General features: G+C 44.4%; 1 protein-coding gene across 3 annotated transcripts in view; it reads right to left on the reverse strand.

The window, feature by feature from the left end:
• Positions 1-22377, reverse strand: part of GTF3C3 (general transcription factor IIIC subunit 3) — a 598047-nt gene that overhangs the window by 118419 nt on the left and 457251 nt on the right. For all 3 annotated transcript variants that reach the window (XM_069615720.1, XM_069615721.1, XM_069615722.1), the window contains exons 12-13: positions 14700-14801; positions 657-792 (exon numbers count right to left, since the gene is read on the reverse strand). In XM_069615720.1, coding sequence (XP_069471821.1) covers positions 657-792; positions 14700-14801 — 238 coding nt within the window. The remainder of the gene's footprint in view (positions 1-656; positions 793-14699; positions 14802-22377) is intronic.

Consider the following 22377-nt stretch of genomic DNA (forward strand, 5'->3'; position numbering starts at 1 on the left):
TGATTAAAGCACTTGTGTTGGCTTACTAGGGTTTTGAATGCAGCGAGAGAGAGCTTTAGGCTTCAACGTTGGAGAGGGGGACCAAAGCAGCAATTTCTGCTACTGCCCCATGCCAAATAAGGGTGACAAACAGAGGTTGACCAAAGTATCTTCCTCATCATCCATTGGCTTGGGTTGGCCCACTAGCCTCCCTGAGTCACTCAAGTGGCAGACCCCCAACCAGGGAGGGGACTTCATCACAATTTATAGACAAGTGAACTTTGTAAATTCCTTCACACTAAATCAAGTTTATTTTGGCCTGCCAGCTCATTAAACCATACAGACAAATAATTAACTCCATTTAAAAGTGGCAAACCATCTGCTAGGGATGCAATAGTTATACTGAGGGTTTCAAATCCTGCTAAATTTGGGAAACCATGAGGCCACACGTCTTGCTTATACCATGTGCTGCTGTTAATAAAAAAAAAATAAAAACCTGATGACTTGGTTGCCCTATACACCAAATTCTTGATGTACTCCTAATTGTACTGTGATTGTGTCTAAAGACGTTCACCTGAGCACAATATTTACCTATTAAATGATCTCCTAGTTGGTTACAAAAAAAGTCAGTAATGTGAGACATTCACAGTATTACCTAATAATAAATGAAGTCATACCTTTTGCATCACAATTTGCAGTCTCTTGGTCATCACTGTCAGAAATCTTATCCCTGGAAACTTTCAAAAGGTAAAGATGCCTTTCTCCAGATTTGGAACTAGATATTAAGCAAACCTGAGCTCTGTTCATTGCTACCTAAATTGAGAGAATTGAAGGTAAAACAGCATTTTCAAATTAGTTGGGTTATTGATTTATTTCATCATGCAACCTGTTGTTAATGGAAAAAAGGTATTGTAGGTTAGCAGTGACTATGCATTCTGTTACCATTCAGAATCATGTCTTTCGTCAGAGGAGCTAAAAACTAACAATACAATGCACACATCAAGGCTATTAAAAAATGTGTCAAGAACTTTCCAAAACTGCTCGATGTTTGGTGGTAAGGGATTTCTAGCATGGGTAAAGGATAGCTTCAATTATATAAACATACTGGTTGCATCATTTGTACACAGACCACATTTCAGAAAATCAATTGTTTTTTGCACACACACACAAGACTTGAAAAAATAATCAATTAATATTTTCCCCCAAGAACTTTGAGGAAGCCTCCATCCCAATTAATGCAAAAGTAGTTCTCACTTAGTTCAAGGGGAACTATTTTGTAAGCGTCCTTAAGATTTTGGCTAAGGCATCTGATACAACTTTTGTGGATATCCCCTCTGCCACAGCTTACTTCACAAAGGATACAGCACTAGTTAATTTCCGTCAGTGATAACACAACTAGACCCTTCCCAGTGAATTACCCAGGAAGACACTCCAGCCACACAGTGATGAGACCTCAAAATGTAATATTTTTAAAACACTGAATTTCCATCTGAGCTAACTGTATACAATTCCAAATTAGAATGACACTTGCACTATGACTAAAAAGTAGTGTACACCATGTAGTGACTAAAAAGTAGTGTACACCATATAGTACTTTTGTTGTGCTATCATCCATTATTGCCAAGCGCTTGTGGTGGCATCCCGTCAACCTTTTTCATGTTGGCCACTTCTCTGTTATTAATTAACACTGGATACACCTTCAAGATTTGTGCTGTCCTTCAGCAATTAATGATTTGGTGGCCCCTCTACTCCTGTTAAGCCGAGAACAAGTCACTTAGCAATCATCATAGCAAAACCGGTTTACATCCTCACCTCACAGCTACCATAGATCTGATGAGTTGATCACCCCACTCCAGACTAACTGCATAACCGCATGACTTGGCACACTGTTTATGTTCTTTCACTCCTGTGACCATGTTCTCAACACTTATTTCATACTGACTTCCACCTGCACCTCTCTATTGAGGTCCTGATTGTTATGGTGGGATGGAGTAAGGAGGTTGACGAAGTATTATCATTTTGGCTATAGACTTTTATTAAATGAGGTAAGAAACCTATCTCTCTCTACTTCTAGACGGGGTTCTCCTTACCATTATTTAATTAATGTATTTAATTGTTTTTTCATAACGCGCCCAATACCATACCTGAGTTTGGTTTGTAAGCTTCCAAGACCAGCGCGTTGTCCCTGTGCTATATCCCGTACCTCAACCTAGAATAACTTGGGTGCTCGTCAGGACGTAAGTGAAAAGAAGAACAAGTTACTTACCCATGGTAACGTTCTTTCGACTGGATGTTCCTCCCACGTATTCCTTATCTTTGATATTTCCTAATATCCAGCTTGCTGCTTTGGAATTATTTTTCCCAGTAGAGTGCGCTGTGCATCGATGCCTGGTAGAGTCGGTGTCCCTCGGAGGTCTCCCTCCCGACGTCATCACTGGTTAAGTAGCACGCGCAGCCCCCATTGCTCAGTTCCGTTTTGAAGAGCGATGCACTGTTCCAAGTTAGATGGTTACTCCCCTTGAGAGAGCGCAGACTAACCACAAGGGAAATTTTACTGCGGGGTAGGCTGGGAGAGGGCGATAAGGAATACGAGGGAGGAACATCTAGTTGAAAGAACATTATCATGGGTAAGTAACTTGTTCCTCGAATGGACTGTGTCCTCCCATGTATTCCTCATCTTTGATATACCCCCAAAGCAGTTACCTTATTCGGAGGAGGGAGTAAAATTGAAGTGATCAAGACTGCACAGAGTGCAGTACTGCCTTTCCGAAAACAGACTCTTGACTAGTGGAGGAATCCAGGCTGTAGTATTTCGTAAAGGTGTGTGCAGACGACCATGTGGCAGCTGCGCTAATATCCTTTATTGGAACTCCCCTCTGCAAAGCAGACAAAGTTGTGATACCCTTGGGGGAGTGAGCCCTTAGATGTTCTGGGGAGTCTTTACCGGCTGAAATTGTTAAAATAATCCATCTAGAGATGGTTTGTTTAGTGGTGGCTAGACCCAGTGTATGACCTGTATAGGCCACAAACAAATGATCATTCTGTCTCAGTCTTGCCAATCTGGTAATGTAGAAACTCAGTGCATGCTTAGGATCGAGTCTGTGAAGCCATCACCTCTCGACTGGCCACATATTGAGGGATCTGAAACAGTATGTTTTGCACCCTCTGGAGGGGAAGGCGAGGCTGTCTTCTGTCTGAATTAGAGCCCCAAAAAATGGTTTGACTTGGCTGGGGTCTTTATCGAGAATCCCAGACTGAAGCGCAGATCTATCGTCCATTGGGTGTTTGAAAGACATAGTCCGTACGAATCCCCTGTTATTAGCCAGTCATCGAGGTAAGGATAAACTGGGATGGATTGCCTGTGCAAGTGAGCCGCCGCTACTGCCAGCACCTTTGTAAATACCCTTGGGGCTGAGGCAATGCCGAAGGGAAGGACCGTGAACTGATCCTGCTTGTCCTCCATCATGAATCTGAGGTATTTTCTGTGCGCTGGCAACGTTGAAATACGAAAGTAAGCATCTTTCATGTCCAATGTTGCCATGTAACCCCCCCTGCATTAGGTATTACCTCTTGCAGTGTTATCATTTGAAACGTTTGTGCTTTGACAAATTTGTTCGCTGGGCGCAAGTCTAGCACAGGGCGCATGGTGAGATCCGTTTTGGTGCAAGACAGGGAAGTACACTGAATAACTACCCTTGTTTACCTGTAGAACGGGGATTGCGCCCTTTTCCTGCAGGATCTCAATCTCCTGCAGTAGGATCTTCAGATGTTCCGGTGACAAACGCCTGGACTTTGGTGGTCGGTATCGAGATGGTCGGCTGAACTCAATACAATAACCATGGGTGACGGTCTTGAGCACCCACTGGTCTGTGGTAATTCCCTCCCAAGCGTAGAAGAAGGGTGTCATCCATCCCCCGAACGGGGAGGCATGGGGAGCGGACCAGGATCTGCAAGTCATTTCTGATGGGAGGCCAGTGAGCCTCTAGGAGTGGTGCTTCTACCCCTTCCTTTGCCACTGCGCTGTCCTCTAGGCTGATATTGGTTATAGGCAGCTGATCCCTGTCCAGAGGACCATGTGTTTCTTGTTCTGTACTGGTTGTGTGGGGAACGTGGGAAAGATTGTCTGCGAAAGGAGGGGCGAGAGCTTCCACCTCGCTGCTGAAAAGGCCTTTGAGTTATCTGGTTCAATGACTTCAAAGTCTCATGTTCCTGCCTCAGAGTCTCTAGCGCCTCATCCACCGATTTACCAACAGGTCAGATTTCTCCACTGGCTTGTTAATGAGGGACGTCTGTGTTTCTGGTTTGAATCCCGAATTTTTCAACCATGCATGCCTCTTCAAAAGGGTACATTGGGCCAGAGTTCTCCCTGCTCTCTCTGCAGTATCTAGGGTGTTCTTAAGACTATTATGATTCACCTGCCTCCCTTCCGACACAACCGCCAGCAGGCGTGACCGTGTTGGTTCAGGGATCTCTTGCAGGCCTGGAGCAGATTCCACTGAATGTCACTGTATCTGGCCAACAACGTAGTATGTTTGGTAATTCTGGTGGAATAGGCTGCCGCAGTAGTGACACGCTTCCCCAGGGCATACAACATCTTGCAGTCCTTGTCCGGTTGTGCCTCACCCGTGGACAAGGGTACTCCTGCTCTTTTCCTAGTTGTAGTCACGACTAGGGAATCTGGGGTGGCATGTCCCCGAATGTAGATAGGGTCTGTAGGTGAGGGGCGAAAAAGCTTGTCGACCCATGTGTTCACAGCTCTTGTTTGCGATGGCGTCAGCAAAGAAGGGGCGATACGCCGTTTAATGGAGTTCAATAGAAGTAAAGCCTGGCTTGCAGGTGGTTTCTCCTTCAGAATATCTTCCATGAAGTCAGTGTCTTGCACTACTTGTTGCGTGGCAATCTGAAAATGTTGTGCAGCTTTCTTCAGAATGGCATTGAATGCCATTTGGTCATCTATGGGAGATGCCTGTCTAATAGGAGGAGATGTGAAAGCATCCATGCATAATGTGTCTGGATCAGGGGTATTGGTTGGTGACAGTCATGTTGGATCATCCACTGGCTGCACATCCCCCCAATCTGGGGCCTGGTCAATAGGGTCCTCAAAGGGATCATAAGGGACCTGAGGAACCTCTTCTGGGTCCGTCAGGTTAAACACATCCTCATGAAGAGGGCAGGAGGTCCTTTGAAATTTAGATACAGTAAGGTATAGGTCCTCCTCACTAGGCCTTTTAGCCGTGGTAAACCTTTCATAAAAGTCCATGAATTTTGAAAGTCTATTCATACACCGCTCAAACCTATCTCTGGTCCATAAGGATGAGCCAGAGGGGTCTGGAAGTGGGAAGGGCTCCTCTTGGGGATCTGAGTGCTTAGACCGTCGAGATTTATCTGAGAGGGTCTTAGCCAGGGGCTGGGGACCTTAGAAATAGTCTTCCTACCTTTCTCGGCATGTTGACGTGACCCTCGACCTGTCATGGCCTATGCCTGAATGATGATAAAACAGAGCTCATCATCTTGGTGACCACACCCAACCAACAAACTTGGCCAGAAATACACTTCCTTCAATATAGATGGCAACACGATTAAGGTAATGAAGGAGGTAAAAACACTAGGTTTTTACCTAGACTCTGGTCTCATCCTGACAAAACAAGTGAATGCCATGGCATCTGCCATGGTTTACACGTGTAAACTGATTAGATCAGCCAAACCCTTCCTCTCAACAAGCAGTTGTACCACACTGGCAAGAGCACTTGTGCTATCTAAGTTGGACTACTGTAACACTCTCTATATTGGAGCTAATAAATATATCACTCAGAAAATTCAAATGCTCCAAAATAATGCCTTGAGAGCAGCACTAGGAATGACCAAAAATGGATCACATTTCCTCAGTGAGGAGAATTAATAATTGGCTATCTACCCTTGATAAATCGAGCTCAAAACTGCCTCCCTAACTTTCAAATCTCTCAACGATGCAGCACCTCTTTACCTCACTGAGAGGTTCAACAGAAGAGTGACAATCCGACCTACTAGAACGATTTACACAAATTGCTTGACAGTTCCTCCATTCAAACAAGCTACCATTGGCGGAAACAGTTTCCCTGTCAAAGCTGCCCAACTATTGAACTCCCTGCCTCCGTGCCTGAGGGAAAACCAAACATACCGACATTTCGGTGCAACATAATCAACTGGTTTAAAATCGAATGATCTCTAAATCTAGACCAGAGAGTGAAGGTTTTCTAACCTCCCTGGCCTTTTCAGCCCCCTCCTGACATCTCCCTTACTCTAATAGACCCTCATGATTTCCTTCTGTAGATATCACTGTATATTACCTTTCTTTGTGTGAAAATTGACTACATTGCCACATTAATAGCTATGTCTGCCATCTATGCTATGTACTATAACCTTTATGTTCTATATCTCAGTATGTAACATGTAATATGTACATATGTAAATTCTGTGTGCCTCATTATGTAACCTTGCAAGCCTAAAATATCCTTTGTCCCCGCGCCCTGATACCTCTGGGTCTGGCGCGTGCTACAAATAAAGAAAGAAACAAACATCAAACATTTGTTCGCGAGTCTCTTGTCGATGTTCGGTGTGTCTGGGAAGGGTTTCAGCTGTTCTAGCGGATTCGCCGTAGTTTTCGACATTGCCGGAACTTCTGCATCGGTGCGCTCTTAAGAGGCATCTCGACGCTCTTATGAATTTTGGTGCTGATGCCCTTTTTCAGTCGAGTGCGCGGACACATGCCGCCTAGGCAGTTGCAGGGAGGGCTGCCGACCCTGAGTATCGGTGGCTTCCGTCAAAGAAATCAGCGTACCCGTTGGCAGCTTTGACCTTCCCAACGTGTCCGTCGAGGCGGTTTGGGGGTTGTTTGTTTAACTTTGTGAGTAGTGTGTGTCCCCATCGCCAGAGTGTACTCTCCCCATAGCAGAACCGGTGGCCTGCCTGCCAGGGCCGGACGACTTGGAGCGTGGCTGCTCTGAAGATAGGTCGATGGCATCCGTGTCAGAGCCACGGCTGTCGCTCAATTCCTTGTCACTCTCGGCGACTGCAGGGGCGGGGGAGTTACCCTCGGCCTGCATCATGGCATAGGCCGCCCACTGTTTAACTCGCCGCTCTTTTATTGTTTTAGGACGCAAGAGCTGGCAAGACCGACAGGACGCCTCATGGTGATCTCGAGGAAGACACTTATTGCACCTCTGGTGCGAGTCCTTCCAGGGATACTAGCCTTTACAAGAAGGGCAAAATTTAAAAGGTTCCCTGTCCATAGCACAGATTTATAGCGACAGCAGAACCAGATGGGAAAAGAGAGGGGAGAAGGAAATACATTCTTGAAAAGAAATAGAGTCCTGGACCTCACTCTCCCTACTGTGTAGACCTGTCGCAGGGCCAAGGCCACGCAGTCAACAGCGTGGAACGGAGCACCAGCCGTCGAAGTCTGGAGTTGTCTTATATATAAAAACGACCAGAGGTCATGGACAAAGATATTAATTAGCAATATTACGAGCTCCGCATAAGGCGACCGGCTAGCTGGCAGTAAAAAAACAATCTGAGGGATCTCTACGCGTGAGGGATAGTGTTGCAGGCACCCCATGTTGATGTCTCATTTTGATCCTCGAAAGACAAGATGCAATATTCTGCGATTACCACTGGATGTCGCACTATATGCACAGCATGTGATTCTAAGCAGAAACTACATTACGTGGCACGAATTTCCATAGACAATGCGATTATTAACATACCCTATGGGGAATTCATAAAAGCGCGAAGAAACTGTAGTTGTGCCACTGTTTCCACCAATTGATTTACTCTGAGTGCAGAAATGTTCTACTTTCATGGCAACAACTTCCATGTGCGCAACTGACTAACGAGATAAGTCACTTTGTGGGCATGCCTAGTTAGTAAACTATCATCTCTGGAATGAGTGTGGAAAGGAATTTCCCCTGCCCAGCATTACAATTATTTGCAAATCAGAATAAAAGGAGCATTTTTTCAAAATATATTGGGGAAAGACAAATGTCGTTTACATGGTTCTAAGAGAGCTCATATATCAGTCCAAGACTTGAAGGTCTGCCACAGTGCCTTCGAAAGGTACTCCTGTGCAGAGAAAACTGACATGCACCTACCAAAAGAAATCATTGAATGCTGAGTATCAATAAGGGTTATTCACTTGGCAAGTGGAAAACAAACACTGCTCAGCGACAAGCAGAACATCTTTCATGCCACTAAGGAAAAGCATGTACGTCATAAAGAACACATCTTGCTTATCATAACTCATGTTGCTGTCAAAGACACAGTGAGGTGAGTTTGATAGACTATTGTTAAGGAAGTGAAGAAAATAAAGGTAGGTAATAAACAAGACAAAGAACAGGCAAATAATTCAATGAGTAGAAAAAGACAATACACAGCCTTATAAAATAAAAAATCCATCCCTTGCTACAGGAGATGGGACCTATTGCCCTGCACTGGGAGTCTTAAGAAGGCAGAAAAAGTGTTGGCAAATCCAACATGTAGGTATACAGTGACTCAAGTAGTGAAGAACAAAGCAGTCAAAGGCCTTAGTTGGTCCACTCCCAATGCCACCACCTTAGGGGAAGTCCAAGGAGAATCCTTGGCCAGACCTCCACTAATCACGACCAGGCATGGTAGGGGTTAGGACATTTTGACCGGCAAACCCCATGGAGAGAGGAGTGTAGTATCATGGATGTTCATTTGACCCCCTGTACTACGATTCTGTCAGAAACCACTTCTGAGGCTTCCCAATCCGCTGGGGCATGCTTACTTTATGTTATTGTACTGTTGGAGGAGGTATACGGGTCATTCGTGCAGTAGTAACTTTCAGAATCTGGGTTTATGCCAAGCTAATCAACAGTTCTGCACTCTGGCGAGAGGGTTCCTGGCACTGGACAGCTGGACGACCCTTGCACAGCGAAGAAGAGGCTACCGCGATGCAGACTACCGCAGGGGATAACCAGGACTCGATACAGGCGGGAGACAGCGAAGAACACCAAAATCAGGTGGCGGAAGCCTACCTTTGTGTTGGAGACAAAGAAGCTGTTCCTGCAAGGCCCTTCTTTGTGCTGGAGATCTGCAGCTGCAGTGGGAGGCGTTTTTTCCCCACTAGTCAAAGGGTTTGCAGAGCCAGGTGGGAGCTGGTCAGTCCGCAGGGTGGTCCCGGGACCCTTCCAAAGTCAGGATACTCCAGCAGAGGTTGAGAATGGTGGTTCTCACTGTCCAGGGTTTGAAGCACCAATGAAGGCCTTCAGGAGATCAAAGGAGCAGGGCTTCACCAGGACGGTTGTTAAAGATAATGTGGTTGGCTGCAGCAACAATCCACAGTTCTTCAGAGGGATGCTCCTCTTCAAAGGGGTATTGGCCCCAACAACGATGTGAATAATGGCTGCAGGAGTCAGTGGTTTCATAAATTTGAGTTGGAGTAACCCCCATATCCACCTATGGTAAGGATTTGCATCATTCAAACTGGCAGCGGCTGTCCAATCATGGACAGACTCTGGCTGCCACATCTGCCCCGCAGCATACAGACTCTGACCAGGATGTGAACTCGGACGAGACAAACATATTGTCGCTTTGCACAGAAAAGCCAATGTTTTGCCTAGGGAAGTGCTTACCATATGTAGCACGTGCAACACTGAGATGGCAGAAAGATGGTCAAAAGAAAAGATGGCCAAAGGACGAGGCGAAATCTCATGGCGATTAAAGAGTATAGAGTACTCTAAAAGCATTATGCAGTGAAATTCAAAAGTGCATGTGAGAAAGTAAAAAAATAATAATACATCCACTGCGATCAGGCCATCCTGGACACATCATGCAAGTAACCATAAAGTTACGAAAACAAAAGAAAAAAGGGATACAAAGTACCGCTTATCACACCTCGATGCAAGATGATGGGTGCAGAATAAAACAACCAAAGAATGTTTTATTGGGGTTTAGCGTCCCCCTACACTGACAGCCGTAGGGACTGATAAGTGCCCTCAAAATAGAAGAGGTAAGCAAGGTAAATTAAGCAAATCGACTTTATTTACCTTCAAAAGTGAAGACAGGTTCAAAACAAAAGCGTACATTTGGGGAGTTCAACAGATGTCTGTGGAGGGAAAGCTGCAAAAAGAAAATGTTTCTGAATAACTGGCCACCAATACGACGAGATGGCTCAGTTCAGTAAAAAGTGAGGAATGTTCCCCTGGTGATTGGAGCAGTAAAACACTCACTAGGATATTTGCATACCCACAATACGTTTCATGCACACAAATATGTAAAGGCTCACAATGATATTACATGGAGTTTAACAAAGTGTCAGGTTTAGGCATGCACACAATGTTTGCAGTGCAGGCAGGATTCCTCGCAGCATCTTGATTCCCTAGTATTGTTGGGTAGTATTATAGAAGTGATCATTGAAACCATTAATTTATAGGAGTGATGAGAGTTACCATAGCATTGAAGTCTTTACCAGTGGAACTCTGAAAACTTAACAGATGCAGATTGCTGGAAAAGCACTGTAGATTCCTATCAGTTACCCTAATGCTATGTAGGAATAGTTCCAGCAATATGATGATACCCATAATCCTTTTCAGGCCAAACAAATGACATTGCAATCTTTCACTTCCGTTATGGTATAATGCTAACACTGCTAATGTAGGAGAGGCTGTGTAATGTGGACCCAAAATCCTTAGGGAGTTAATAGGTTTCTAGGGTCACCCTCACAAGGTGAAAGTAATGTAAACCAGAGTAATGTAAAACAGGCAAGTAGAAAATGAGGGCGCCTGGCGGGGTCCTGATATACCCAGGTGGGCACATGTATAAATATCGAAAACAATCAGGATGAGAGATCCTATAAGTGGTTGAGTGGTTCTGAACATATAAGTTTATTTCAAAACAACACAGAGAATTCTTGGTGACTTTGCAGTTACTTTACAGTACTTTCGATAAGCACGAGAGTAATAGACAACGGACAGGAGTGATTCTATTCAGTGGTAATACAAGGTAGGTATCCACCTCTGTGATATTGAGGTACAAAAATCCACAAGACTTCTTTTCCATGCAAGAGTCTTGACTCCCGAGTGGTCCACGGGGGAACTGATCCCTACCACTAGACTGGGTCTGTGTTGGCGAGAGGTTTGTACTTTGCACGTTCACCTGCTCCTTTATTCACGCGGGTGGAGTTTGCATAATGCTTGCGAGGGTAACCTGCCACCCATGTGATAGTTGGAAGTCTCGGTCATGCCCAGGGCTATGGGGAGGTTTATTTATCATATACTGATACTTGAATGTTTCTCGGTGGCCCTGGTAAATACATCCAGGGCATGCTTGGGTGTGGAGTCCCTGCTCTGTACATAAACATAATGTTCCTTGCTAGGGATCATGCTGATAGCACATCTCTGAGGAGATAGTGAGCTTTTGGGATCTCTCTCCTTCCACCCTTTGGGAGGCACATCAAGCAGTGGCCGGATCAACCCAGTCCTCTGTGGCTTGCCTCCCACATCAAAAGTGGAGGGGAGTTCTGCCAACTCAGCACAGACACGTGTAAGTGTCACTATGACCATGACATTCAAGATTGGGCAGCAGACTATGACTAGAATGATGATTTAAAAAAAAACATTTCAGGGACGAGCTCTAATTCACAAAAATCTCAGGTGATGCAAACCTGACAACACTAAGATGAAATCCTTTGTCACAAATGACCAGACTCAGAATGGTGGTTCAAGGGTTTTTATTTTGCAAGATGGTAAAAGGCGCAGTTCTGTTTCCTTTTCTCTGGTCGGGATGCAGGCAGGCTAGACCAGTGGGGCTTAGTGAAGTGGGGTGGGCACCATTCTTTTTTGTGTGTTTTGGTATTAAGTATATGGACTTCTGTACACTCTAAAACAATATTCCAAGGTGCATGCCCTTAAAACACCTCCACACACGGTGTTCAAAATCTACTAGCGAAAAGACCAGGGCATGAGCCCACGTTAAGGGCTGCAGACTATTAAACAGTAATATAACTGTGTCAAGTGTTCACAACGTATAGTTACAACTCAAACACGTGTACTAATCATCAACATTTATTTGCAAACATGTTCTGGTGGTAAACATAAGTGTTTATTCATAATCGAAGCCGACGCCAAATGGCCAATGCATTTCATAACTACGAAGGTCCTTCAAGGCGTGGTGGAGTCTGTGCATAAACCAAAAGATTCAAAAACACCAATAAAATCATGTGCAGTCAATGGAAAGTATGACCATAGAACCACACAGTATTCAGCAAATAATCAAAGAAGCTTTGATTTCTTCTGGTTAATGGTACCTCGACCCTCAACAACAATGATGCACCTAACTAGGATGCTCCGAACTTTAGTTTGACAGGTTTCACAGACTATATCCACACTGATGCAATGATGGGGTGGCGGACTTCAAAGCAGCTCTAAATGTTGGCCTTGGTAGATCCCCACTTGCTCTCAGAGCCCTTTCACTCGTTATGGCATGCATGGCGCTACCAGCATGATGGGGTGAAGCAGCATAATAGCCATGCAAGACTGGATTATTGGCTGCTCACCCCAGAACTGCTGCAGTGTATGGAAAAGTGTTAAATATACCCCAGAACCCTACATGAGAAACCTCCAGCAAATATTACCTTCAACATACCCGATGTGGAAACACGGAAGAGCCCAGAGGTTTTGCTTTGAGTGATATTTCTATAGTGAGCATGACAAGAATGTTAATGATGAGCTGAAAGCCAAGTTAACGACATGCCTCACCTAATGCTGCTACACCAATATGAAGAAGCAGAAAGTCCCAGAAGATCCTCCTCCTGGCTTAACAAACATGAGAAACACAGAGCCCTGATGGGCAGCATTGCTGACCACGCAGGCAATGTATTCTCTGACAACAATGCCATTAATTACATGCATCTGAAACATGATAAGCAGTTGTGCTCCTCTCTCATTAACATACCCTGCACTAGCCCAGTGTCTGGATGGCATCAGCTTTCCCAATGTTATTTGCCAGATCCCTTGTGTCTCCGCTTCCGACGCCTCACTCTGTGCTTCCCCTATGATTTGTAAAGCGCTCAGTTGCTTCCAGCAGCTATGTCTACACTCAAATACCCGAATGATAATAAAACTGAAGTAGAGGACGAGCATAGGGACTGGCTGTGAAGACCCATTACAGGTGGTGGAACTAGAGAGGGTGACTGGAGACCTTGCTAGTGGTAAGCCCTTGCCATTCCCTTCCCCAAAGGAGGGGAGGGAACACCCCAACATACAATACAGACTTGTACGGAATTGCTTGGATTGCAGCATCTAAAGAATGCTTAAGAGGGAGACTACCTGGGAAGTAGCTCCGGTATAGTCCTTTCCATTGTTCTGGTGGCAGATAGCTAAGAGTGCAATTGGACAGACCGATTGCCAGAGATGACTGAACACCTGTGTTATTAACAGTGTTAGTAGGTTGGGGGAAATCATCCCCAAGTGCCAAGAACGGTTACATTTGTTCTCTCAGAAGGTGACAGCGCTACAAGCCCCCTAAGCATCCCCTCATTCATGTTCATCAAGGGTACGAGTACTAGATACTCATCCCCTCATTACTCATGTTCATCAAGGGTAAGAGTACCAAATACTCCCCCCAAGCATCCCCTCATTATTCATGTTCATCAAGGGTAAGAGTACCAGATACTCCCCCCAAGCATCCCCTCATTATTCATGTTCATCAAGGGTAAGAGTACCAGATACTCCCCCCCCACACCCAAAGCATCCCCTCATATTTCTGTTACTTAAGGAGAGAGTTTTTCAGCTCCATAAACCATATAATTATTTGTTCAGTAGTACAAATCTGGGATACTGAGAGGTCATCTGCTCTCTTATTAGCAGAATGTTGACTAAAGGTACCCCATTTGTCAATTGTAACGTTCAAACCTCGTCTATTGCCCCACAGGTGTTGCCACTGGAATAAGGTTCGAATACTTTGAGTTGTCTCCTCATTTAGAGCCTCGGGTTCTTATGTGGGAATGTATGGGGAGATGCAGAAGGGAAGCTCACCCTTCAGTTTCTGCATGTCTAGCTCCCGCATGGGTGCTTTAAAGCACGATATGACATGAGGCCCTCTAGAAATCCAGAGGTTGTGCCAGGACCTGCCACATTGAACCCCGACATAGACAGCTGGACTGGGGAGAGGTCATTTCACTTCAGGTCCTTATAAAAAAATGAATGAATGTAACCATTCTTTACCGAAGGCTCCTCAAGAATTTACAATTTTGTACTAGTTCTTTTACTCTTTTTAATGGCCACCTATTGCCACACAGATTTGCACCTTCATTTATCTCTAAGGGGTGCTCTTTTTCATTGCTTGGTTCACAGTTTATTAAACATGCGGTCCCTGCCAGCATGCCATTCTTGTAAGGTGGGGACACATTACAACTTTTTGGAAGGGCTCAGGTGGCATTTGCTGTGCCTTACTCCTGGTTCAGCGGCAGAGTGCCAAGAATATCCCTCATGCTCTGAGGGAGCTAGAACAATTAATTAAAAAAGAAGTTACTTTAGCTAGACAAAAGAAAGTATCAAATAAAGGAATAAGTGTTCAGTTATCATACATTTCATTAGATGACGATCATTTATGAACGACAGACATTACAATCGTGATTTGTGTGTCTTTCTTTAATTAAATTCCAACAAAATAGCACTTTTAGACCATATGCACATTGTTTTTCCTAAACATGAAAGGGGACATACCTTTAAGAGCATCGCCAACATTGTGAGCAATGTGTCTACATAGTCATATTTTTTGCCTTGTGAGAACAGAAGAGTTGACCGATGGAGCAACAGCTTTAATTCCTAAATAAGAAAAAAGCGGATTACAAACTTGTATGCACACGTTCTTTGAGAATGCAGCCTGTGTTCATAAGGAGAATAATGAACACTGTTACACCTTTCCTCTCAACTTCAACCAGTATAATCTTATCTTTAATACGTTGCACAATACATGAAAGCTCAAAAGTCGAATTTGATAGTGTTGTGGTGAAACTCAGAGCAGCAAGTGTAACCCAAAATATTTACAAGGATGAAAATAGATGTAGATTATGCAAATAATTAATACATGTTTTCTGAGTTTGTGAACATTGAAGGTGTTGTAAAACAGAGTAGCATCAAGTGGAGTCAGATGCAGAGGTTCAGGTTTTAAAAGATACAGGCATATTAGAGTTTTAAAATAAGTTGGTCAATTAAGAAAAACGGAAAACAACAAAGGGATGGCTTCGCCTATGGCTGCAAACAGCAAGTATCTGAGTTTAGAAACTTAAAACTGGGGTCCCTCCCCGGGCGTACGCTGGACAATCTCAGTAACTCTCAGTCCCAGAGGGTTCAGTGTCAGCCACTTCTTGCTTGGCGCCCAGTTCTCTAGATTCAGAGAAGCTAGGACAATTGGCAAAAGCTAGGACTGGATAAGAACGGGAAAAGCCCCACAGCTTCCACCACAAGAGTGGCCACTTCAGTCTCAGGTTCCCTCTCAGACTGTCTCTCACAATCTCAATCTCACCTCCCTTCCTTTAACACATCCTTGTTCCTCCACCCTTCCACAAACCACACCCCTTAGTGATTAAGTGTGGCTGCTAATCTATCACCTCTAATCTCCTCCAACTACCTCTATTTTAGACCTCTATTCCTACTGAGCTCCTCTTCCAACCTTCTCCTGACCACATTCCTCCTTTTCGTCCTCCTCTCCCCTGAGGTCCTCCTGGACATGCGCTTCCTTCTCCTGTGATGTCGCCATCAAACTCCTCTTGGCTTCTTCCACTTCTGCTTCCATTTTCCCTCACAGCCTACTTACTGCTCTCCACATGGCCTCTCCTCTTTATCCCTCTTGCCACCACTCTCTGGACTGCTCCTTCTTGCTCCACCTGGTCTCGACTTGTCTTCTCCCCAAACTCTCTCCAAAGTGTCTTCTTTCCTTCATAACACAAGAGGCTATAATTCAAAGGGCAGCAGCTTATACAGTGAGTTACCTGCACCTTCAGTGACAGCACTGGCTTAACCGCGTTATGGTGTTTGCTTTTATTGTTCTTGTGAGTGGATTGGTTAGGCTGGGATTTTTCTGCCACTTTTGCTTCTCTGCCCCTCTTTGTGCAGAGCTGCTTGCGAGTGTTGATTAAAGTTGACTGCCAATTTAAAATGACAAATGCATAGAAGGGGCTGCTGCTGCAGAGCTCCACATTCTATGGTCAAGCCTTGCACCACTCGTGCACATGACAGTCAGTGGACTGAAGGGATGCTGGCTGAGGATACCTCCACCCGTTGTCTGAATGCAGTGATCCCTCCAACATGGGCAACATTCTTCCACAGTTCTGGTAATTCTGTCATAGTTTTATCTCTACGGATAGGACTTGGAAAACAGTGCCTCCCATTCCCCCCAGTTGGCTGCAGTGTTGCATGACATGGCTCATATCTTGACGACCTGTCAATTGTCCAAGGTTGGTTAGTAAGGAGCCAACCTATCAAAATTCTTTGTGTTACACCGCCCATGAAATAGTATGCCAACCAATGACTTGTCATAGAGATGATGTGTTTTAACCTTTATCAATATAGGGGTGGTTCCAGGTGGAGCCAGCAGATACTTGTAACCCATTGAAATGTTTAGCCCCTATAGAATGTATAAGTAGCCAACTCCAATAACCTATCCCAAACCCCGATAGGTTTTGTGAACTGATATCATGTTGTGACGTCTTTAATACTTAAGCAATTTGTTTTTTGATAACATATTGAGAGCAGCGATATTTCAGTGCTTGTATGCTGTCCCGGCTTTATCTTGATGTGAATAAAGCAGGGTTTTGCTGTGCACTTTGTCTACTCCGTCAGTGAGTCTTGTTTGGACTGAGTTTGATACCTCTGGGCATATCTGGGATTTTGGGGACCGCTCAACACCAGTGTGTTGCACTTGGAAGAATTGTGAAGGTTAGCCAATATGCTGTACTTAGAAGAATTGTGTAGGTTAGCCTATGTACTGCAGTTAGCACTTGTAAGATCTAGCCTCTGACTCAACCTAGGTGATTTGGAGTGTAGTCAACTAGGTAACTGCTGCAGTTAGCCAATGTTTTCAACCTTGTCGCACTCAATGCATATGGAATTCTAGCCGAAGGCACGGCCACTGTCACGCGCACAACACCTCTGCCATAAGAATGCAGTTTCTGTTCATGACACAAATTCAATAGGTAGCTGCACACATAATGACTATCCCGCTGTTGCATACTCACTCTAGATTAATTCTCACCACCCATCCACATGCCAGCTCGTCATGGGTGGCTAGCAGGGACTTGGCCACCCCTTCATATCTTTTTATTGGCCAATATGCACACATGCATACTAGCACCTCCTGGAATTTCCCTAACTTGGACTGTGGTCCCTGAAGACGTTCAACCTATAGAGCGCTGTGACCATACTACGTGTGACCATATTAATGATGAAAGGCGCTATATAAATGAAACACAACTACTACTACATGGGGTTGTAGACAGCATTTAAGCATACCTCACGGGAGATGGGGTATTCAGGGCTTCTACATGTGATAGCTTTTGGTAATAGTTGCACTGCAGGGCTGCTTGTGTCTTGGACATTCCTTACACTCTTTCCCTTAAAGGGACAGGAACATATTTTTACCCCATTTGAGGAGCTCCTGTCAACAAACTGGAGCATGGTTGGTCAGGCTAGGAGATTCCCTACACAACTCCTCTGGGCCCTATATCAAATAGAAGATGAGAGCACATGGTCACACCATCACGTACCCCAAGAGTCAGACAGGGGACTTTGTCAAAAGATTTATTAAAAATACAATTCGTAAGTAAGATAAGCAGAAATATAGTAAATCATAACCTTGCTGCAGAGAATACTTTGGACCATTCAAAGCCCCGTGGACCCTCTCAGTGTTTGAAAAAGACATTAAATAATGGTTAAAATGTACCATCGTGGTTGCATTGTGTCATTTTATCTTGAGTCTGTCAACCAAAAACAACTTTTTGTCACAAGAGTCTGAGTCGGTTGAGTATGAAGTGGCAGAACCAAATCTGAAAGCGCCTTTATCATCCAGAGATACTTGCCAGCAAAGTAGCTACGAGAAGCTGATGTTTACCACTACTCTAAAATCGAATAGAGCAACGAGTTATCAGAAGATAGTAGGAGGGGAGCAACCTAGAGGCCATGCTGCAAACTCTGTTATAGGTACGTGGCACTGCATGTACCATATCGAAAGAGATTATACAGTATTTTCCCTGGTGGACTCATCTCACGCACGTATAACTTATTTCTTGCTGTCCTCCAAATTGTTGGAAGAGGTAGTCACATCAGAATAGGGCACATTATATATCAGATCATGCCACAGTAGTGTAGGATGTTGCTCTTATGGGTGGCAAAAATAAACCTAGGCTAAGGGAAGCTGGATACCTTGCTTGTCCAAGATAAAGATTTGTTTGCGCATGCTACCACCTCTTTGGAGCGGTATACTAGCGAAAGCAATGACCTGTATGCTGGTCATTAACCACCTCTCCACTAAAAACAGTCAGGATTTTTGGCATAAGAAGTGGCTCTGCAGACGCTTTGTTAATTTGGCACTGATGAGCTACTTCAGGCTCTCCAGAGCATCATATGGGGACCTGAATTTGTATTCACACAGCAGATAGAAAGGCAGTCTTCTTTACCCGCCAGGCGTACAACTAAGGTTTCTTTTCGCTCTTATGAATTTGCTCTATTGGCCTCACTGGTGGTAGATGGGTGCACTCTTAAAGGCATGGTCTAGTAAAAAATGTTATTGTCCCTACAGGTCGGACATCTTTTTTTAAGCCTAAGTGGCTCGATTTTACAAAACTTTCCTATGGACCTTACCCGAGTTTTCGTCCATTAAACGCACGTGAAAACAGGCACCAGGGAGCCGCCATTTTGTGATAATCCTATCACTTGCCGCATCGCCCTGGCTGACCTGCTTCTGCGACACTAAATCAAATCCCCCGAGCCTGACATTATCAAAACATTCATATTCCCCGCCTCTCTCCGTGACGTTACTGTGCTGCGTAGGCAAACGCGCCCAGTCTTCTTCTACGTGACTCCACACAGAACCCGGAAACCAACACAGACCATCTCAACACAGCGCGCCACAATTCGGAATATGAAACTGTACTTTAAAATCAAACAGCAACACGGTACATTAGGTAAAGTATATTTATTTGACATTAAATGTTTAGAGAATATTCAGCAATTGCCATATGAACTCCGAAAGCCATTTATTTTCTTTTATCTGTAAAAGCAAATCCGTATAACTTTATATTGAGTCACGCGCTGTTCCTTTATGGTACACAGGGTGTTGGTTTTCGTTAAAAGAAGCACTTTGGAAGCACGGTGAACCGCAAGGCTTTTCCATCAACTAGGCACTAGTCCATCGTAAAGGTTGATATGTTTCTTCTAGCCACTAGTACAGCGTAAGGGCATGTGGGCCCTTGGCGATCATCCCATAAAATTGTCAGTGTGCTCCAGTTGTTCACACGAAGCTGCAGGTGTCTGTTGAAAAAACCATCTGCCGGTGTCTCAAACCGATGACAGTAGCAGAACAGGATCAAATGCCTGTTATGAAAACAAAAAAAAATATTTTATTTATTACGGCCGATCAGAAACTATTTGCTTGCAAGGATAGTTCAATGGAGTATGTTCGGCTCTAAAATCAATGCGAAAAGTAACAAAATAAATCGAGGCCAACACACAATGAGAAACGACAGTTTGTCTACATGCGTGTGGAATGATATGATATATGATATGGCATTTGTAACGCGCCTATACACAAGTGTTTCAAGGTGCGACGAGGCAGGGGGGGGAACAAGGGCAGACAGACAACGATCCTACTAGGCCAGGTGTCTTTCAGATTGCGCAAGGGGAAGGGGAGAGGGGGGTAAAAGTGCTGTACATGGTTAGTAGAATACAAGATAAATAATAGGGACAGCTGGTGGCAAGTGCAAGGTAAATGCCAGGAGAAGGGGCTGAAGGATACAGAGACAGTCCCGTAGTGCAGGTAGGCAGTGCAGGGAAAAGTGGCTGGGCCAAGGACCGAGATCAGTGATACCTGTGGACCTGCATGCCCATGTGCCCACTACGAACACGTTTTCCTTGCTTTTCCTAGCTCTTCATTTATTCATTTATTCATGCATCCATTCATTAATTCTTCATTCCGGTATAAAAACGTCTAAAGATTTACTCACATTATATTTGAAATTTCCATTGTGTCTCTGTGTAATGCAGTCTGTAAATCCGACCGTGCTCTTGACAACGATTTTTCGTATACTGAACTAAAATTAAACTCGGTCTAGTTTCTGAATTTTCTGCCTTATCGTCTCTTACGTTATTGCGCAACCCCTTCAAATGAAGTTCTTTCGGCATGGTCCCTGTCTCAAGGTCAAAAAACAATAGACCCTTATACTTCCAGTGCGACTTGTTGGCCTCTTCTGGGCGCGAGCTGAAAATCAAAGCCGCTGTCCTTCGCATTCTTTATTTGCAACATCCCGTAGTAAAGGCATCTGTGAGAACTTGAAGTTTAGAATCCCTCTATGTAGTGCGCCACAATGTGCAAATGCGAACTGGCTTCTCTCCCAAATGCCACGGCCCGCTTGGCGCGTTCTAAGGCCCCCAATTTTGTCCCCGTTGTCTGCGAGCTTTGCAGCCCCAAAGAATCATAACTATGGTGACATTAATTTTTGGCGGAAGGTCAGGGAAAGTATAAAGTACCACAGGAGTTGAGTTAAAAGTGAGATTTATTGTTTGTTTGTTTATTTTATTATTTGCAATACGCAAGCCTTCCCTCCGTTAACAGTGTGCAACAGTGCGCAGCATTTACATTTACATGAGATGAGACATGAGAAATATATATACATACACATATATCAGGTGAATAGAGAGAATTCAAAGATGACACCCAGCTTGTTCGCCACCCATGATGGTCAAGGTAGGGGTTAGGGTTACAGGTACACTGTACAATAACATTTATTTACAAAAAGACAATCGTATTGCAATTATTTAAACCGGGATTTGTACTTCACAACCAGCTGTGCTTCGGGTGGACATGGCACAGTTGCAATGTTCGGTGGCAATGGATCACTGCTCTGCACAGAAACGTCCATAATTCCATATCTGTGCTTCTCTGACACAGCAACAATAAGGCCTTTCACAAAGTCGAACTGCATTTCATCATAGACTGGTTTGATCACCCATTGCTTACTTCGTTTTGAAAACACCTTAGTGTAGCGAGGCATCCTTACTTTACCCCTAGTCCTAGATTGTTCACGTCCGACATTGCTGTTATGGGCCAAAACCGCTAGTAGAGTGCGATGTTTCATGCCCCGAAAGCTAAAATGCAAGCGCTTTGGCCTGTACTTTAGGTACGTATTGTGGAACACCTCCAAATCTCCTGTGTGACAGAATTCTGTCAGTCCTCTCAAATCTCTTGGTAAGAGTTTTGTCGAAAACAATCTTCTCAATGGCTTTGTGTGTCGGTGAAGATGGAATCAACCACTTCTTCCTTGCCTCCTCTGGGGACAAAGGGTCATGTTCACATTGGTGGAAATGTAGGTTTTCTGACCAGCGGTGAACGTTGGTACAGTGGTGCATCAGTGACCGCCATTTTTCAAGTAGTATTTCCACTGACCCTTTGCAAGTTTTGGAGCTCCACCAAAGATAGTTGCTGATAGACTGGGACCACTGCAAAATACTTTCAAAACCTTTTTTTCTTCCTGCAGCCGAGATTTTCTTACTGATTGATTTAGCAAGATGCCATACGTCAAATTGATGATTGATAAGCGGGAACTGCTCTCTCATTGTCTTGGCAATTGAAACGTGTCTGTCCGTGGCTATGAGGTCGATGTGCATTCCCCTTGATTGTAGATATTCCACTGATTTTATAAATCCTAGTTTCTCCATGGCCACTGAGGATGTACATTGTGTTACCTGCACGACCACCGAACTCACAATGTTCTTACTATCCATGTCCTGAAAGTGGTAGGTGCAGTACTTGGCAGAAAATCCAGGGCTGTCGCACTGTCCATCGCCGGCTAGCCTGAAACGTTTCCCTTCGAATGTACTTGCTAGAGACAATTGTTCAATTTTCCAAGCATCACTAATAGCCGGAAACAGATAATCACGTTGGTATATGTAGTACACAGCGATTTAGAAATGAAATGGAGTCCCACAAACTGAAAGAAAGCCTCTAACTTTCTAAAACTGGAGCCACTAAACAGTGATGCAGCTGCACACAGTAGATTGCCTGCTGGCATTTTCCCCAGCATCGTTTGTGCAGACCATGAGGACCTAGGATTTAATCGACAGGCGGCATTTATTTTGACGTTACTGCCTTTTATTTGACGAGTCACATTAATCAATGGCTTCCCACATT

This window comes from Ambystoma mexicanum, chromosome 9, assembly GCF_040938575.1.
Source record: "Ambystoma mexicanum isolate Mex_15411 chromosome 9, UKY_AmexF1_1, whole genome shotgun sequence".
In the NCBI taxonomy this organism is placed as follows: domain Eukaryota; kingdom Metazoa; phylum Chordata; class Amphibia; order Caudata; family Ambystomatidae; genus Ambystoma; species Ambystoma mexicanum.